At 42.2% G+C, this 19761-nt stretch overlaps 1 protein-coding gene across 5 annotated transcripts in view; it reads right to left on the reverse strand.

Annotated features, from left to right (window-relative positions):
• The window catches only part of KIF1A (kinesin family member 1A), a 416621-nt gene that overhangs the window by 303580 nt on the left and 93280 nt on the right, over positions 1 to 19761 (reverse strand). For all 5 annotated transcript variants that reach the window (XM_029616880.1, XM_029616879.1, XM_029616878.1 and 2 more), the window contains 2 exons: positions 9617 to 9696; positions 6684 to 6759 (listed from right to left, as the gene is read on the reverse strand). In XM_029616880.1, the coding sequence (XP_029472740.1) occupies positions 6684 to 6759; positions 9617 to 9696 (156 nt within the window). The remainder of the gene's footprint in view (positions 1 to 6683; positions 6760 to 9616; positions 9697 to 19761) is intronic.

A 19761-nucleotide genomic window follows, 5' to 3' on the forward strand; every position in this document is an offset into this window, starting at 1 on the left:
CCTCCCCCTCATCTCCCGGCTGCTTTTTACCTAAAGCTGTGGCAATGTCCTGATCTGGCAGCAAAAGCATCAGCTATAAAAAAGAAATTCAGCGCGGGACCTCCAGTCACCCATCATGCATTCAAGGCCCTGTTGTGGTCCCGCCCCTTTCTCCCACACAAGCTTCCCGTTACTATGAAAACCGGGTGAGAGGCAGGGCTGCCATAGGGCCTTGAGTGAACCACAGGTGGCTGGAGGCCCGGTACTGAGTTTCTTTTTTTAAAGTTGTTGCTTCTGCTGCTGGAATGGGACGCTGACACTGATGCCACTGTAGATAACAAGCAAAATAGGCCGATATAGAGGCATAGCAGCAGCCACAATGCTCTGCCGCCTATCAAAATTTGGCAGTGGAGGCAGTTGCCTATGTTGCCTATGCCTAAATCCAGGCCTGTTGCTATGAAGAATCTCACACTTGGGAGTCCCAGACTTCATGGACAGGCAATGATGAAAGGAAGATAACACCGCTGGATTCCCAGACTGCAGGGACAGAGCTTTCTTGGGCAGTTTAGGATAAGGCAGTGCTTACAACAAATTCATTAGCACTGCCTGCTCCTGAGCAAGAAACATTCTATTACACACAAGGTCAAACCATAGGCATAATTTGCCTGCTTATTTTAGGGGGACAAGGGTAGGGGGGCATATTGGTAGGGGAGGAGATGGAGCCCAATACAGCACTAGCACTTAGACCACTGAGTCCGGGGGGAGTGCAATACCCCCCAACTCTCCCCTCCCAACTATGCCTATGGGTTAAACTTATGACAGGTCTAAATATTTTTTAGCTCAACCCCATGCAAAAGACGCTGCAATTAAAAGGAGTGAATCCGAAACTCAAGCAAAGGCTAAGAAGTCTGTTACAGAAGAGGAAAATTCATGCCTGATAGCACCACTCAGATGAAAAAAAAATCAAGAGTTTTAGTACAAGGAAAGAAGATATTGAGCCCCCACAAGCCTAATAATTAAGCTCTCATCTCCAATTATCTCCAGCAAAAACATGAAGAGATAAGGTCCCAAAGTCTACCAGCCAAAAAACATTACAATCAATGCTAAAAACACCGCCCACTCTAAAGCCACTCAGAGAGGCGGTCTGCCCCATGTTGTTTTTATGTCTCCCTCTACTTTGTCCGCTGAATCTGAATCTTGTGCACCTACAAATGGCTCAGACACATTGATTGAGATGAAGATCTTGGCAATCCCAATATGCACATTCTGGAAATATCAATTCAGTGAACCCACCATCATCTCGTTTTGTTTAAAGCAATTAAATGAAGTTACTTCCTTAAGAAATATTTCATTGTAATTGAATTATACTCTACCATTTTGGCTCTAACCCTTGAACATTTTTAAAATTCAAATTTATATTTCACTTCTTTTCCCTGGGTTTAGGGCAGACCTTGAACAGTACATACTTTTATTCATGTTGTACTTAGTCAAATAAAATAAAATGATTGTCATTTCCAAGGCTTTAATTTTGATTCTGGAGACTAATATTACATAGGCAATAATCAGACAATTTTATGCAGGTAAACCCAGCTTTAACTGCACAAAATCGCAGTCACTTTTGCTCCCTTCTATGCAGCTAAACTTTTAGCCATGGAGAAAAGTGTTTGGAGATAGGTTGGAGGGAGGGAAATTACATACAAAGATTGCATAATCAAATCTTTACGCTTAATTTCTGGCAAATAATTAGTATGCATGTTTCTTGCGCTGGCGGGATTTTTGAAGGGAAAATCTGCAAGACGTTTCCCTTTGTAAATTAGCTTGCAGCCCACCCTTTACAAAGTACTCAAGGGGCTGCAAGCTTCATGTGAATTACCATGGTTGCCCTCCCCATTATTTAATTAGTTTGCTTTTTCCTTAAAAATATCCATTCTTTCATGATCCCAAACTTCTCCTTTATTCTCAAACCAACATTAATTCTGTAGAACTCTTGGCTAAATAAAGAAACAAACTGTAGATCTAAAGTCACTGCTGATGATCCAGGGCTGGGCTGGGTGTTTGGGGATATAATATTAAGAATCTGAATTATGAAGGTATTTTCCCATATATACAGAATTGGAGAAAAGACTTAGTAAATCAGGCCCTAAGAACACAATGCAGAATGCAAACATCCCATAAAAGCAGAAAGACTCCATAGAGGCCAAACCTCATTTTCTGCCCCGCACCATATAGTTTTTCACCTAGTTCTAATCTGTTACTCTCAATGGAGAACATTCTAAAGTAGAAGTGAGCAAACTACAACCCCCTGGTCAAAACCAGCCCCAGGATGCCTTTCTTCTGACCCATGGTGACCCCATGTGTTTTGGCCCATGCTGCCATAGTTTATTCACTCACTGCCTCTTAGCCTTCTTCTTGACAGCTCCATGATCAGCTGTCCCTGAGAACAGCTGATCTTATTTGTATCCACTCAAACCCACTAGTCAGACCTATGGCAATAAAAAAAAATGTAAGATCAACTATTCAAGCATCTGATTGTGGGGCTGACAGAAAGAAGGTGCACATAAGAACATAAGATATGCCATACTAGGTCAGACCAAGGGTCCATCAAGCCCAATATCCTGTTTCCAACAGTGGCCAATCCAAGTCACAAGTATAGGCACAACCTTATCTTTTCTGGAAGTTATAGAGCCCTTCATCACTGCCACCAACAGCACACTCTGCTGGCAGCCCAGCAGAAGAAGAGCATTGCCACTACCACCACACTACCACCATCCAGCCACAGTGCTGGTAGGTTCTCTGACATCATCCTGCCCAGGGCCGGTCCCCAACCCTGCAGGCTTCTCGAAGACAGCTCCTATCACCAGGCCCTCCTCTGAGGCTCCAGATCACATTCTAATCACCCTTTAGCTTCCATGGCAGAAACCGTGCTTGAAAACTTCCATTTTTTTGGGGGGGGGGATCTTTTTTTCTGGCTATTTTGCTTTTCTTATTGTCTATTTTTTGTTTTTCTTCTTTATTTTTTTATTTCCCCTTTATTTTATTTTTTTGCTTTGTTTTGGTTTTCTTTTTTCTTTTTTTGCTTTTTTTCCCTTTGGTCTTACTTGATGTTATATTACTGATGTACTCTGACTTTGAGGTCAATATTCAAATAATTTCTCTGGCTAAATTCAGGACTTAGCCAGACAAACCATGGGTTTTAAATTTCCCACCGCTCTGATTGTCTCTAACTTATCCAGCTGTTTAGCCAGATAAGTTGGAAGCATTTCAGGGGTATTCCAGGGTGGAGTTAAGTTAGCTGAATAATTTATCTGGCTAACTGTGATATTCAGAGCTAGCCAGGTAATTTATCTGGTTAAATCTGATTATGCTGAAGAGCAGGCCTAAAGTTAGCTGGAGATGTTTATCCTGGCAACTAGGACTTTATCCTGCTATATTCAGTGAAGTGCCTAATTGGCAATGCTCCTCTAAATATCCATAGCAATTTATCTAGCTATCTTTAGTAGAGATGTGAATCGTGTCCTCGATCGTCTTAACGATCGATTTCGGCTGGGAGGGGGAGGGAATCGCATTGTTGCCGTTTGGGTGTTTAAAATATCGTGAAAATCATGAGCCGGCACACTAAAACCCCCTAAAACCCACCCCTGACCCTTTAAATTAAATCCCCCACCCTCCCGAACCCCCCCCCCCCCAAATGCCTTAAATTACCTGGGGGTCCAGCGGCGGTCCAGAACGGCAGCAGTCCGGAACGGCCTCCTGCAATTGAATCGTGTTGTCTTCAGCCGGCGCCATTTTTCAAAATGGCGGCGCAAAATGGCGGCGGCCATAGACCAACACGATTCGACTGCAGGAGGTCGTTCCGGACCCCCGCTGGACTTTTGGCAAGTCTTGTGGGGGTCAGGAGGCCCCCCCAAGCTGGCCAAAAGTCCCTGGGGGTCCAGCGGGGGTCCGGAAAACGATCTCCTGCCGCGAATCATTTTCCGTACGGAAAATGGCGCCGGCAGGAGATCGACTGCAGGAGGTCGTTCAGCGGGGGTTCCGGACCGCCACTGAACGACCGCCGGCTGAAGACAACACAATTCAATTGCAGGAGGCCGTTCCGGACCGCTGCCGTTCCGGACCACCGCTGGACCCCCAGGTAATTTAAGGCATTGGGGGGGGGGGGGGGGTTCGGGAGGGTGGGGGATTTAATTTAAAGGGTCGGGGGTGGGTTTTAGGGGGTTTTAGTGTGCCGGTTTTCCTGCCCTCCCCCTTCCCCCGATTTACGATTTTTTGATGATAAATCGGGGGAATTGGTATTGTATCGTGGCCCTAACGATTTTTGACGATTTAAAATATATTGGACGATATTTTAAATCGTCAAAAAACGATTCACATCCCTAATCTTTAGCTGGATAAATTGTCTGCCTACCACGTTGCCAAATATTGACCTCTTAATTTGTATTTTTTCTATTTTGATATAATTTTCTTCCTTTCTTCCATTTATTTTTAAGTTTGTTTGCAGGGACCCAGCTCTACTAGAGGGCATTCTAAGAGAGACTTCCCTCACCACTCCTCTACTGAAGCGCTGAGAGGGTCCCCCTCATCACCCCAGCCTCTGGTGCAGGCATCAGCCATAAATGAGGCACACTGTAAAACAAGTTTGCCCACCCCATTCTAAAAGGTCTCTCCATTTATACCATGCTCTTAAGGTCATTTTATAGTCCAAACTCAGATCCGGACAGAAGAAAGCCACGTTGCCTACAGAAGGTAGAAACTCCCTTAATTCTCGGTTACCCAGCTGGAATATACTGTTGCTCACTGGATCTTGCCTCATAATAGACTGAAATGTTTAGCAGCTGTTCTATATTTTATCACATAGTACAAATTGCTGTTATTTGAACTGCTAAATCATGCAGCTGATATTTTAGAAAACATTAAATTATAGAAATAGAGTAGAACCAATTCACAGAAAAGGTCTATTTACTTAGTTACTTTCCAATATCAGTGCATCAGTGCTCAAAGAATGAAGGAAAAAAAACCTTTCCATCTTCTTCTCATCTGCTGCCTTTGGCTGTGTCCTTTATTTGAAAAAGGTAGACCCTGATGTGCTTTTTAAACAAATGTAACAGTCTTATATTGGATTTAGTGCTAATGAAGGAACTGGATTGATAGCACTGGAAATCAAAGTTCTATACAATAGGAACAACCTGAGCAATGACAGTGCAGGTTTCCTCACATTACCCTGCCAATGTGTCTGAGCCTTATTCTGGAGTGACTAAGGTATAATTCAGTCTTTATGTTTATTTAATCTTTTGTCGCTACAGAACTGAGCCTGCCAATTCACTTCACCTGCATCACCAAACAGTTTTCAGATAGTAATGATTTCTGGGCACGAATGATGAAAGGCTCTGTAACCCAGTGCTAATCTCTTCAACTACCTAGTCTCCCAAATTCTAGCAGGTTGAGAAACAGAGTGCTAGGCAAGATAATGAGTGATCCCCCAGAGCACAGATCGGTATAAAGATCTTTCCTGCCTTTCTAATCTTCTTGCTGCCTATTTTTATTTATGGCTATGAAGACCAAGATATCTTCCGACTATAGGACATGCAAATTTCTACTCCCTCAATAGTCAGATGTGTCAAGAAGGAATTGGCATTCATGTCACTCAAAACCAAACCCTTGACCAACCTCCTTGGGGGAATAGACCCCAACGGTTTCCAGGAAGACCTCCTTGGGTCTAACAGGAAGCTGCTAAAAATGAAAAGGGAAAAACAACAAGAAACTCAAAAACAGGAGGTGGAGCTGAGTGAAATAAAACAGACAAACAAAATGATATTAAACACAGTTGGGTTGCAAAATGCTTAGCCCATCTGACAGACTGATGGGAATTTTATGCAATACTGAGTGGGAGACAAAGGGAAATGCAGTTCATGCCTTTCAGTCAGAAGACTGTCGCTGTGATGGTTGAGACAGATGGGAAGGGGTTAAAGATGCAGAAAATCCCTGGGTAGCTGCAGTGAAGGCTCATGTTTGCCATTGCCTCGGTTAGGACCAGTTCTGATTGAGCTGGAGATCTTGAAGAATGAAGAGAAAACTGCAGGGCTAATATAAAGAAATATGTATGAAAGACAGTGATCATGTAATATTTGATGTGAGGGAGTGGAAGAAGTGGTGAAGAAAATAGTCTGAGAGGTGGGTTTGTGTGGTGATGGTGATGGTGGTGATGGTGGTGGGTGCAAATCTTTTCCTCTTCTACCTATTAAATACTGTATGTCTGAGGTTTGGGACAAAGGAGACTGGGTGGCATATATTCTACAAGGTTAAATAAAGAAATCATTCATTTGCATCTCCTGACACATGACCTCTACTAAATTTAACCACAGGTTGCTTCTCCCTTCCATACACTTATCAGATAAGTCATTAAGCAAGTGAATACTGAAACTTACCAAAGCTTTTCATTGTTTACATGACTGTTTATTTCGATGGATGGGATGAGAACATATTGATCATAAAGGGTAATCACCATTACCAATGCTGGAAATAATATTTTGATTATAAATGAAGGGACTGCAAGTTGAGTGAATGTCAACTAAGTATGCAAACTAATTCAAAGGTGAAGGATCCCATTCATTGATAATGAGCTGCAAAGTGATATTCACAGCTAATGCGCTCTCACAACTGACTTTCACTGCGTTGGTAGAAATGGATTCAAGGCATGAAATCCTTACCTTTTTAGGAGAGAACACCCCCAGAGTGCCTCCATCTTCTCGCATTGCCACACCCATTTCTGCTAATAAAGCTTCTCTGTTCACAAAAAGGAATACAAGAGTCAATTAGCAAAGTAGGAAACAAAACTGAAAAAAAAGATTTGAATATAGATCCTGTCAAGCAGAAGAAACCAGTGGAATTCTGTAGACCTAGAGGATGCAAGGTCAGTGGGGATCAGTTGGCATTAGCTCAGAAACTAGCAGCTTGTTTTACAAACATTTGACAGTCAGCATTAAGTGGAAGGTCAGGTAGGCCAAAGCAGTAAGTGCAAAACGGAGCACTCACAGCATTCTATATATAGAATAATTAGATCATAAGTAACCTAACGAATATATGGGGTGCGCTTAATGGGGGGGGGGGGGGGGGGGGGGAGAATCCAATTTTAAACTTACAATAAAGCAAGTACAATCGGTACATCAAAACTAACAGATTTCAACAAATATACCTTTAGAACAAAAAAGAACATTAAACCTAAACTACAATCACATCTGCTACAGTAAGTTCATAAAAATAAATATAAAGAAGGAACCAAGACACAAGATTTTCAAATATAAATAAAGATTAACCAAATATCACTTGATATACAAAAGCAAAATAATCCATTCTCTAATACAAGAAGCTCCCATGATTATACACACAAACACAAAACAATACGAAAAGCATCTTTTAAACTTTAAGCAGGGAGAATTTAGCAGAAAAGGAAGCAGAGATCTAAAGTTTCTTGAGCACAGAGACAATTAATCAAAATCAAGATAATATTTTTTATTTCAAATCATTCTGAATTTAAATGGATATTTCAATGATAAACACACCAATCCTAATTCCTGTAAAAACTTCAAAAATCTCCTTCTCTGGGCCTGTGTAACACTGGAGACATCTGGATGAATCTGGATATTCAAGTCTTCAAAGAAAGAAAAATCTACAGGGTAGAGATGGACGGGCAGAGCATTTTGGAAAGGGCTAAATTGTTTTTCAGTTTACATCTGTTTATATGAATATTATTTTGTTTCCATCAGCACAATTATTTACATCGTGCGGCACAAGAATACATAAGACTCCAGGAGAAAAGCAGCTTAAATTGCCATATAGAAAGGCGACGCAATATCGGGCGCTCAGGTCAGCGCGCTGCTAAATAGGGATGTGCAGAGGGACGCCATACGTTGCATTCGGGATACGTATTTGTCGGGGGGCAAATACGTTGCATACGTCCATATGGCGCCCCGATACGGTTTTACGTCTAATCCTATTCGGTACCCGGCTAAAATTAAATTTACTACAACCCTCCACCCTCCTGAACCCCCCCAAGACTTACCAAAACTCTCTGGTGGTCCAGCGGGGGGTCCGGGACCCATCCCCTGCACTCTCACACCCTCGAACCAGTTTCAAAATGGCGCCGATAGCCTTTGACCTACCATGTCATAGGGGCTACCGGTGCTATTGGTCAGCCCCTGTCACATGGCCATCGACACCATCTTGTGCTCCTACTATGTGACAGGGGCTGACCAATAGCACCGGTAGCCCCTGTGACATGGTAGGTCAAAGGCTATCGGAGCCATTTTGAAACTGGTTCGAGGGTGTGAGACTGCAGGGGATGGGTCCCGGACCCCCCGCTGGACCACCAGAGAGTTTTGGCTAGCTTGGGGGGCCTCCTGACCCCCACAAGACTTGCCAAAAGTCCAGCGGGGTTCCAGAATGACCTCCTGCTCTCGGGCCGTATTGCCAGTATTCAAAATGGCGCCGGCGCTACCTTTGCCCTTACTATGTCACAGGGGCCGACGGTCAGCCCCTGTGACATAGTAAGTTTAATAGTCACCTACGCCAGCAAGATCAAAGGGCCTCTAGGTCACCAGCCCAATTCTTACCTCTCTACAAATTTTTCAGATCTGGTGTAGATTTAGATCTGCACACAATATTCAGAGACCCTTTGATGTCAGGGGGGTGAGGGGAAAGAAGGGGACTGGAAGGCCCTTTGATGTTCATAAAGTGAATGGACTGTGAGGAGGTAGAGACCTGGAAGCCCACATACAGGCTGAGACAGAAAGAAATGCGGGAGAGTGGGCGCTCCATGTTGAGCCACCTCTCCTGGGCATGCGATTCAGTATTTAAATGAGGTGGTGCGCTAATAAGGAGGCGCTAGGGACAATAGCACGTCCCTAGCGCCTCCTTATTAGCGGTAGAGGTGGCTGTCAGCGGGTCCCGACAACAGACGCTCTATTTTACTGGCGTTGGTTCTGAATCCCACTGACAGCCACGGGTTAGGAAAACAGATGCCAGTAAAATTGAGCCTCTGTTTTGCTAACTGCTGACCAGCGGCCAAATGTTTTTAAACTTTTTTTTTGTTTAAGTTTTGATTCCTCCGACTTAATATCGCTAAGATATTAAGTCAGAGGGTTACAGAAAAGCAGTATTTTCCAGGTTGCTCAGAAATGTGCAGTTTTACCACACATTTTACCCCGGGGAATGCATTTGTATGTGATGAGCGCTATTACTTTTTGGGGGGGGTTGGCCGCGAGTTTTTGACGTGCTAAACCCCTTACTGTATAAGGGGTAATAGCCGAGCATCGAAAACGCACAGCCAAGCATACTGTATCGGTCTGAGAGTTAGGTAGGGGTTATGCAGGGAGCCCCTACAGAAACAATTTAATATTTTGAGGGGTAGAGGCATTAATGGGCCCAGAAGGTCTGAGTTAACATGGCATACTAAGGCTGCTAAAGTTAACTACACCTTAGAATTTCAACCAAGCAGACCACATGCAAAAGTTATAAAAAATACAAGGTTAATAGGTACATCAAAAAAGGAATGGGCTATAGCAGCCAAGGATGCATTAGCTGCAGCCTGAAAATTGCATCTGCAGGTGCAACAGCTAGCCAGGGGTCACTGCTGTGCACTCACCTATCCATACGGATCGCCTCTGTCCTCCTTAGTTTTTCTTCCCAGGTTTCATTCAGCTCTGCAATTATCTTCTCTGTCTCCTGCAGAGCACAATATGTGGGAAACATGAAATGCAGCATGATAAGAGTACAGGAGCAGATAATAGCAGAGGGTAATAGAGAAAAAAAAAAGCATACTGTCTAGGCTCACATATGTGACAGAGCATCCAGAAATAAATGAAACCATCCTCATGCTTGAAGAGTTTCATGGAGCACCAGTAACAGCAATAACCCCAGATGCAGGATATTTGCTTGACTTTTAAAACATGCCAATGCCGTCCTCAATTTTAACATGGTGATGATCCAGTAAGTAAGCATCACTCAAACCCAGAGCTCACAGTACCAGTGATAACTCTATGGCTAGAACCTTGGGTTGATTATGATCACTTGTTCTAAGAATCAACCAGTACTATTGAGTTGATGCTGGTCTACTGTACATAACAGACAAATCAGAATCTGAGGTTCATTATGTTCAGCTATTTAACAGCTCCAACTAGTTACATGTCTAGTACTTTATTATCCAGAATCTTATTATGACAGATTCTCTATATTATTAACCGCATACCAGATCAAGCTCAAAATTGTATTTATAAGCCAAGTCTCACTCTCATTTACCCTTGAACCTTACAGCTAAGCTGTAATTGTGGGTAGTGGATGTGTGGTCATGGCTGCCTCTAGCAGAGCAGTTGCCTGGGGATGCAGAGATAATCCAGTACAAGCAACTGTAGCGGCTGGCCTAAGTTAACAAGCGGCTGGCTAAGTTAACAAGTTTCTTTAGTTGGGTTGGAAGAACATTTATCTGGATGCAAGAGAACTCCAGTCTAGGAACCACAGACAAAATAGCGGCTGGCCTAAGTTAACAAGTTTCTTTAGTTGGGTTGGAAGAACATTTATCTGGATGCAAGAGAACTCCAGTCTAGGAACCACAGACAAAATATAAATCTCTTTGAGGGCAATTTTCAAAGCCATTTCCACAGGTGAAACACTGTTTTACCTCTGAAATTGGACTCTTTAAAAATTGCCCACAATGTACCTGAGTAAAATTACATGCGTTATTTTACAACACATGCTCTTTTACGCATTCTGTACTGGAGGCATTTCATGGAGAAAATTACACACATTTCAAAATATACATGTAGTTTTGGTTGGAAAACTTCTCTGCAGAAAAAGCAGGTGCAAAACTCTGCTTATTTTTTCCTTGGGCAATTTTCATAGAAGCAGCGTGCTCATACTTATACCTTGAGAACTGGTGCAAAGGCCGCAAGTAAAATATTCCCTTGAACTTTGCAGCTATGTGAGTAATATGAAAATTGTCCCCTTAGTGAAGAGCTATAATCAACCATTTAAGAAGTCCAGTACAGACTGAAAATTCACCAGTAAGTTACACTGGCATGTAAAAGAAAAATTTTCAAGAGTATCAAAAATTGCAGATAATACTTAATTTAGTTATTGATTCACACAGATAAAATGGTTCATGAAAATCAGCAAGTCAGTTGTTGCATTTCACTCTAATTTTACAGCAGGTGGACTCTTGGATTTAGTGTTAGCCACCTACTTGCGCTTAACCTATTGATAAGGTATTCGTACTTTCTGCTACCTTTACTGGTTTGCACTGTACTATTTTAACCTTCATAGACATAAACCATTTTTAAGCTAATTGACGACAACCATTTATATTGAATAAGGTTGCACATCTGTAGGGATTTATGTCACATTAATTTATATTGCCCACTCAACCCATGCTTGACAACTATAGTGATGTATGATGTATTGACTAAGCTATACTCTTGTATCCACATAAGTTGAACCCCACATAGAGCACTAGTTTGATATGATGATTGTGATGTAGGAGTCCCCTTACATCAGGGCTAAGCCCCAGGATAATGGATAGAACATTGAGCTAGACCTTAGAAGAGAAAGCCCAGAGCAGGGTCACAACACAAAAGAATTACAACTCCCAAGTATAACTTGGGTTAAGAGGACTCTGGAAGTAGAGCCTCTAAAGGTAGGCAGGACGGAGGACCCAATCTCCCAGGTGACCCAGCTGACACAGAAGACATGAGCTGGGAAATGCACCAATCACAAGGAGAACCACACCCTGTGATTCAGATTTAGAAAACCCCTGAAATGGCAAATGAAATTCAGGGTGCAAGACATGGAGGTGGATGTTGCTATGCCACAGAATGATTCAGAGAAAGATGCCACATTGGACATCAATTAAGGTCAAGCTGCTCTTGGCTTGTGATTTTTGAATTGGAAATGCCAGCCCAGGGGGAACCTTTTTAGGGAGCTAAATCACTGACCTCTGCTTGCCTGTGACCATTGCCTGGACCTCTGCTATTCCTGATTGCCGCCTGCCTATGACCTATCTTACTATGGACCTCTCCTGCCATCTGCAAAGACCCCATCTAAGTCCTGTCAGTCCTGGCACCCAAAGACTCAACATGAAAGGATTAGGGGCTGGTATAGGTAAAGGTCCTGATGGGACTCTGTGCTGCCTGGTTCTTCCTTCCAATCCTACCTCAGCCCAAGGGTTCACAAAGACAACATAGGGCACCAACCAAGGGTATTAGCTCAACACTTGAAGGACCTAGCTTGCCAGTGGTTAGAGCCTGAAGACAAATCCATTAATGAAATTATTAGAAGCATGGTACTGAAGCAACATTTAGAAGTGCCAGCACCCAAAATGAAGGAATAGGTAATTAAATAAGGAGCGACTATTCTAAGCTCAGCTGTTATGCTAGCTGAACAATTTTTAGAAGACAAAATGGAAACTGCCAGTCTGGGTGTTAGACCTCTTGATTCCCACCCTCCACAGAAGAAAAAGCCATTACCCAGGAGCTAGGCACTGGAACAAAGGTTCCCAATATGCTACACGTTACTCTGATTTGGGGGTCCAGAAATTAACCACTAAGACATTCCCTTAGCTGGGCTGTCTTCAATACCTTTTTACCCAGACAGGTTTCTTTAACGTTTTGTTTTTTTTTGTGGACAGATCAAATATACTTGTTAGGAACGCTTTTATGTACCCCAATCATATATGGCTAAAAACACCCCCAGAAAACCCAGGGTATCTGCCCAACAACCCTCTTTTGAGAGGTGAAGGTAAATATCCTCATTCTTATGGCATTATTGGATATGGGGACTAGTAGTCTGTCACTGATGTCAGGACCTTTTGGTAGGCAGTTGGGGTTGTTTGAACAGAAAGAGGAGAGATATACACAAGTGGTTACCACCGTTTTGATCCAGTGCATCCATAGGGAATCTCGGATGTTCCTTGGTTTGCCTTGTAGAAATATAACTAATAAAAATATTGTGACATTACTCCAATTTTTAAATCTTTATTGGTGAAAAATATCAAAAACACATCCCACATTTAATCCATAATACCCCACACAATAGATATTATGGGGCGGATTTTAAAAGGAGCGCGAACAGCCTACTTTTGCTTGCGCATCAGACTCAAGCAAAAGTACGCTGGATTTTAGTAGATACGTGCGGAGCCGCGCGTATCCACTAAAACCCTGGATCGGCGCGCGCAAGGCTATCGATTTTGTATAGCCGGCGCGCGCCGAGCCGCGCTGCCTACCCCCGTTCCCTCCAAGGCCGCTCCGAAATCGGAGCGGCCTCGGAGGGAACTTTCTTTTGCCCTCCCCTCACCTTCCCCTCCCTTCCCCTACCTAACCCACCCGCCCGGCCCTGTCTAAACCCCCCCCTTACCTTTGTTGGGGGATTTACGCCTCCCGGAGGGAGACGTAAATCCCCGCGTGCCAGGACGCGATCTGGGGGCGGGTCCGGGGGCGGGTCCGGAGGGTGCGGCCACGCCCCCGGGCCGTCCCGGGCCGTAGCCATGCCCCCGGGCCCGCCCCCGGAACTTTCAAATTAAACATCAAATATAAATTCTTCTTAACAATTATCCAATTATCCAATTCCGTTTGATTCACTCGATGGCAGCGTTTACTCTGATATGAGGTGTCGGTGTTTGTTTGTTTTAAAATGGAAAATGGAAAGTTTAAACGCATTTGAGATGTGGTGTTCCATGCATTTGAAATGATTGAGACGCTATGAAAAGAGTCGGGGATGTGCCAAGCTGTACGTCTGGGTAAATTCTTTGGGACGTGCAGAACGCCCTGTGGATAGATGTTGGATATATGAGCAGTGGGAGACTGTTTGAATAAGCTCTCCTGAAGAAGCCTGAGGGAAGGCGAAACATGTAGAGAGAATTAAAGAGAGATCAAGAGGAACGGCGTTGTAGTAACGCAGAAATACATGTGCAATGTGACTCTTTCTGCTTGTAAAACAATTTGTATCTACAATTGGATAATTGTTAAGAAGAATTTATATTTGATGTTTAATTTGAAAGTTTGGAAATTGTTTTATAAGAGGTTGAATGATTTGTGTATGAGTGATATGTAGGATGTATGGATGAGTATGATGAAATAGGTTTTAATCAAAATATAATATCTATTGTGTGGGGTATTATGGATTAAATGTGGGATGTGTTTTTGATATTTTTCACCAATAAAGATTTAAAAATTGGAGTAATGTCACAATATTTTTATTAGTTGTTAATTGGCTTGTGATATTTGAATAATTTGCCAGGATTTAGTATCTTGTAGAAATATAAGTCAGGAACTATAAAGATTTCTTGAGGGTCATGGTAGTAGAGAAGCTACCCATACAGCTAATTCTAGGCCAGGATTGGCTGAGGTTGCTCAGTATGGTGGGAAAAAGAGTGGCATATATGGCCTCTTGGGCACAGACAGCCTGAACCCTGGACACCCAGCAAACCCTAGAAGATGTACCACCCTTTCAAGATGATGAGTTACTTTCAGACCCCAGAAGAAGATGGAAGCTCTGAGCCTAAAGTAAGAGAGAGAAACATGCCAGGGCCCACTTAGAAATTATGGGGAACCCCGAGGTAGGCTTGCCAAAACTAGTTATTGGAAGGAGGACTCAGTTCCCTAATATCCATCAGGAGTAGCAGGCAATCCTGGCACTGAAACATGAGTTGGAACAAGCTAATGTAGAGAATGGAAATAGAACCAATAAAAATATCTGCATGACTTACCCATATTTTCGAGTGCAAAATGGCTGGTTGTATTGGTTGGGGGAGGTAGCATTCGGCAACCTCCTCCAGAGCAGTTAGCAGTGCCCTGCTCCTTCCAAGATTCAGTATTTGCTCTAGCCCATGACTATACATTGGCAGGACACTTAGGGATATACAATACACTAACCTGCTTAAAACAGTGTTTCTGTTAGCCCAGAATTTAATACATTTATAGGATGGTGAGATAGTTCTGTCTCTCCTGTTCAGTATGCCAACTAGTGAAACACTGCACCTCACCCAAGGCTTCATTGGTACCTCTCCCTGTGATTGAAGAAACCTTAACCCGGGTAGCTATGGATATTGTGGGACCCTTAGATAAAAGTAAGAGGTCATTAGTATATATTAGTGGTAGTAGATTATGCCACATGGCTCCCATGGACAGTCCCACTATGTTTCTCCTCAGTGAAATTTATAGTAGGGGAAATAGTGAAAATGTTCTGCCAATTTGGATTTCCTAAGGAAGTGCTAGCAACCTGGGGAACAATCTTTATGTCTTGAACCTTGGACCATATCTGGTATATGCCACTTCCATACCTCCTCATTCCACCTACAGATAGACTGGGTGAGCACTTCAACCAGACCTTGAAATCCATGTTGTGTAATGTCTAAGTAAAAACTTAGGGGACTGGTACCAGTTACCTTTCTACTCTTGTCGTAAGGGAAAATCTTCAAGATTCCACTAGGTTTTCCCCTTTCGAATTCATGACAGGCCGCAACCCCAGGGATTAACAAACATTGTGAAGAGCAGTGGGTAAACCAGGAAGTGGAACCACAAGATGTTTTATCCTATTTTACTGGTCTTAGGAGTAGGTTGGAAAAAGCTACAAAAATAGCCAAGGAAAACTTATAAATGGCTCAGAAAAAGCAGCGCTCTTATTATGATATGGGAGCTTAGAAATTAGAGTTCCAGGTGGAGGATAAGGTAGTTATATTTGTTCCCACTTCACCCAACAGACTACTGGCTAGGTGGAAGTGCCAGGGTATGCTCATTAGGTGTCTGGAACCTCTAGATTATGAGATAAAGTTAAAAGGGGAATGACACCAAATGTATCACATCAACATATTGAAACCCTGGTTAGAACGGCAAGCTTTCACCACTATACAGGAGGCTGAAGATCCTGATGAGTTGAAACTCCAAGTAGACACAATACATTGATATACTGGTCTCTATAGCAGGTAGAGGGCATGTTAAACCGATTGCAAGATGTGTTCTCCCCTTTGACAAGTAAAACATACCTCGAAACACACATATCTCGTCAGCCTGGATGAGTAGACCATCAATGCCCCTATAGTTTTCTTCACACTAAATAGGAGGTGGTAAATAGGCAAATAGATGAGATGCTCTGATTAGGGGTTATAGAAGAATTCTACAGCCTGTGGTATAGTCCCATTGCTTAGTACCCAAGGCTGATGGGTCCTTATGATTCTGAATAGACTTCAGACAATTTAACGCAGTGTCCCAATTTGACACCTACCCGATGCCTTGGGTGGATGAATTAGTAGAAAGGCTAGGAAAGGCTCAGCATATAACCACATTAGATCTTACAAAGAGGTATAGGAAAATCCCTTTAGCAGAGTCTTCTAATGAGAAAACAGCTTTCGCCACACTGTGGGGCTGTACCAGGTACCATAATGCCCTTTAGCCTTCACAAAGTGGCTGCAAGTTTTCAAAGGCTGATTGACATAGTACACTGACCACAAAAGAGTGCATGACATAAGAACATAAGAACATAAGAAATTGCCATGCTGGGTCAGACCAAGAGTCCATCAAGCCCAGCATTCTGTTTCCAACAGAGGCCAAACCAAGCCACAAGAACCTGGCAATTACCCAAACACTAAGAAGATCCCATGCTACTGATGCAATTAATAGCAGTGGCTATTCCCTAAGTAAACTTGATTAATAGCCGTTAATGGACTTCTCCTCCAAGACTTTATCCAAACCTTTTTTGAACCCAGCTACACTAACTGCACTAACCACATCCTCTGGCAACAAATTTCAGAGCTTTATTGTGCACTTTCCAGATTTGCAGATGCACCTACCCCGAGTCAAGGCAATATTAAGAATCTTAAGAACGGTGGGCTTAACTACAAATGTAAAAAAAAAAAAAAAAACAAGTTGGCCCAGAAAGAGATACAATACCTAGGGCACATAGTGGGGCATGGGGTAATACTACCCTTGTTTGATAAAACTGCCAGCATGCAAGACTTTGTTCAACCACATAAAAAAACAGCTACAAGCTTTTCTGGGCATAGTAAGCTATTATAGGTGTTTATCCCACATTTTTCCAGTTTAGCAGTCCCACTTTCTAAGATGTTATAGAAGAAACATGGGAAACTGAAACATAGGAAGCATTTGTATCCTTGAAGGCAGATTTTTGCAGAGAGCTGGCATTGAAGAGGATACACTTTAGTTGAGAAATCATATAAAATACCAATGCATCAGAAGTGGGTCTAAGTAAAGTCTTATCTCAAGAATACGAAGGGGTAGAGCACCCCATACTGTTCCTCAGTATAAAATTGCTCCTGCGTGAAAAAAAATATGCCATGATAGAGAAGGAATATCTAGCATTAAGATGGGCAATAGAGATCCTAAAGTACTATATGCTTAGAAGGTCGTTCCACTTAGTGACAGACCATGACAACTTAAAGTTAGTTTAACACAATGAAAGACATAAATAATACACAATTGACCCAGTGGTACATAGCACTGCAGGCATATGACTTCTAGATATACCATAGGGCCGGTAAAGAACATATTAATGCTGATTTCCTTTCGTGAAAGGATTCAGAGCACACAGAATATACTGAAGATTGGGAGGGTGGAACAGGTTTTAAAAGGGGTGTGTGTGTGATGTAGGAGTCCCACTACATCAGGTTCAACCCCCTGAACAAGGGATAGGACATTGAGCTAGACCCAAGAAGATAAAGCCCAGACTAGGATTACAGCACAAAGGAACTACAGTTCCCAAGTATCCTAGGTATTACTTAGGCCAAGAGGAATCTGAAAGTGGAGCCTCTGAAAGTAGGCAGAGCAGAGGCCTCAATCTCCCGGGCAATACAGCTGACACAGAAGACATGAGCTGGGAAACATACCAATTACAGGGAGAGCCACACCCTGTGACTCAGATTTATAAATCCCTGCAAAAGCAAACAGAGTTCAGAGTGGAGGACATGGAGGTGGATGTTGCTACGCTGCAGAATGATTCGACATCAATTAAGTTTAGGTTGCTCTTGTCTTGATGTGATTGTTGAATTGGAAGCGCAAGCCCAGGGGAAATCTTTTGGGGATCTAAACCACTGAGGATATTTTGTTTTTTGGTGCTACTGATTAGAGGTGATTTTGTTTATGTTGCTGGGAGCCAGGACTATGGAAAGGCTAGTATTTGGAGAGTGGCTGGAGAGTGGTTGAATATACAACTCATGGGGGAATGAGGAAAGAGAGTTTTACGTTCATCTTATCAAACTCAGAGTTTGAAGAGAACACAATTTTCCTTTCTGGGTTGTTTTTTTTTTTTGGTGTTGCTTGCATGGGCTGACTATGCTGTGACTAATTGCCCAAGACCCATTAGAAAGACTGTGAGTACAGTGGCATGAACTTGGACTCATAACCAGAGTTTGTATATTATGGAGGAAAAGAAAAAAGAGAGAAAAAGGAATGTTTTTTGTTTGTTGGCTTGAAATTTATGTCCAGCAGTGAGAAACTAACCTCCAAAGCTTATATTTCTGAGGAAACCCCACCTGGCATACAGATCCTTATCTTTTCCTACAGTGGAGAACTAACCTAGCCTAGACTGCCCTTTAGAGTTCTAAGGAACTCCTGGGGGGGGACAGATAATGACACAGTTTATAAAAACAATAAATATTGTGCATGGCTTCCTTCAAGCAATGTATTTGATTTCACTCCAGAATCTGTTCTTTATAGCCTTTCCTCCTTCAGGTACTATGTAGTATTAATACATATCACAATTAGGCTGTTGGCAGTTGACCCCACACTAACAGATTTGTGTTTTTTATTCTGAAATTTATGTTGGAATTTTTTGGTTTTAATTGATTGGTAATTCTCTAACCTCTTCTCTGTGTGAAGCAATACATTAACTTTTGTTTCACTCATGATACTTCAGATGAATGTCTTTGACATAGGACTGACTGCTTGAAAATTAGAAAACAAAAAAATGGAATTATGTTCATTTTTCTTTCATTTTATTTTCAAAATAGGAAATTTCATTGATATTTTTTATTTTGTTTCAAATGAAAGCACATCTCTACATAAGAGTAGTATTTTATATATTCACATTACAAGTGAAATTATGCATTTTGGGAGAATTCCTATTCCCACTATTTGCATGATCCTTTTTTTCAATTCATCCAATTGTTTTTGAGTGATAAAAATACTATTGCTTCTTCACTCTTCACAAATCATTAAACAGTATGTCCATCTATCCAGTCTGGTGGTTATATGTGAGTTTCTAAAGTATATCATAGGATTCTGTTTGGTTAAAGAGCCCAAACCCACATTAAATTCTTCTGCTCCTATATGAATCCTATATAGAAATAAGGTCTCCTTGGGTAGATTTTGAAAGAGCCATAGAGCAACCAAGTTAACTGGTTAATTTTGACTAGTTAACTGTCCAGATATTCAGTCACAGCTAACAGGTAAAATTGCAGCTGAATATGTGGTTAAATCTAATTGCACAAAGATGTGCTGTTAGATTTAAGACACTATTTGTGGTGGTCACACTTAGGTAGACAAATTTAGCTGGTTACTGGCCAAATTTGAAAATCCAGTCTCCTGGGCTCTCATTTTGCCCAGTTAAATCTGTGCACATAGTGATCTTGTCTGGACAGATTTTAGCTAGATGGGGGTAGGGGAGGCAGGATTTTTAAATGGTTAGATTTCTAGAGTTAAAAGTCAATGTTCACTGCTTAAATCTTTTGAGTATACACCCCTCTATCTCAGCATTAAGGATGGCTCCTCATGAGGTTGAATTTCAGAATAT

Source organism: Rhinatrema bivittatum, chromosome 9, assembly GCF_901001135.1.
Source record: "Rhinatrema bivittatum chromosome 9, aRhiBiv1.1, whole genome shotgun sequence".
NCBI lineage: Eukaryota > Metazoa > Chordata > Amphibia > Gymnophiona > Rhinatrematidae > Rhinatrema > Rhinatrema bivittatum.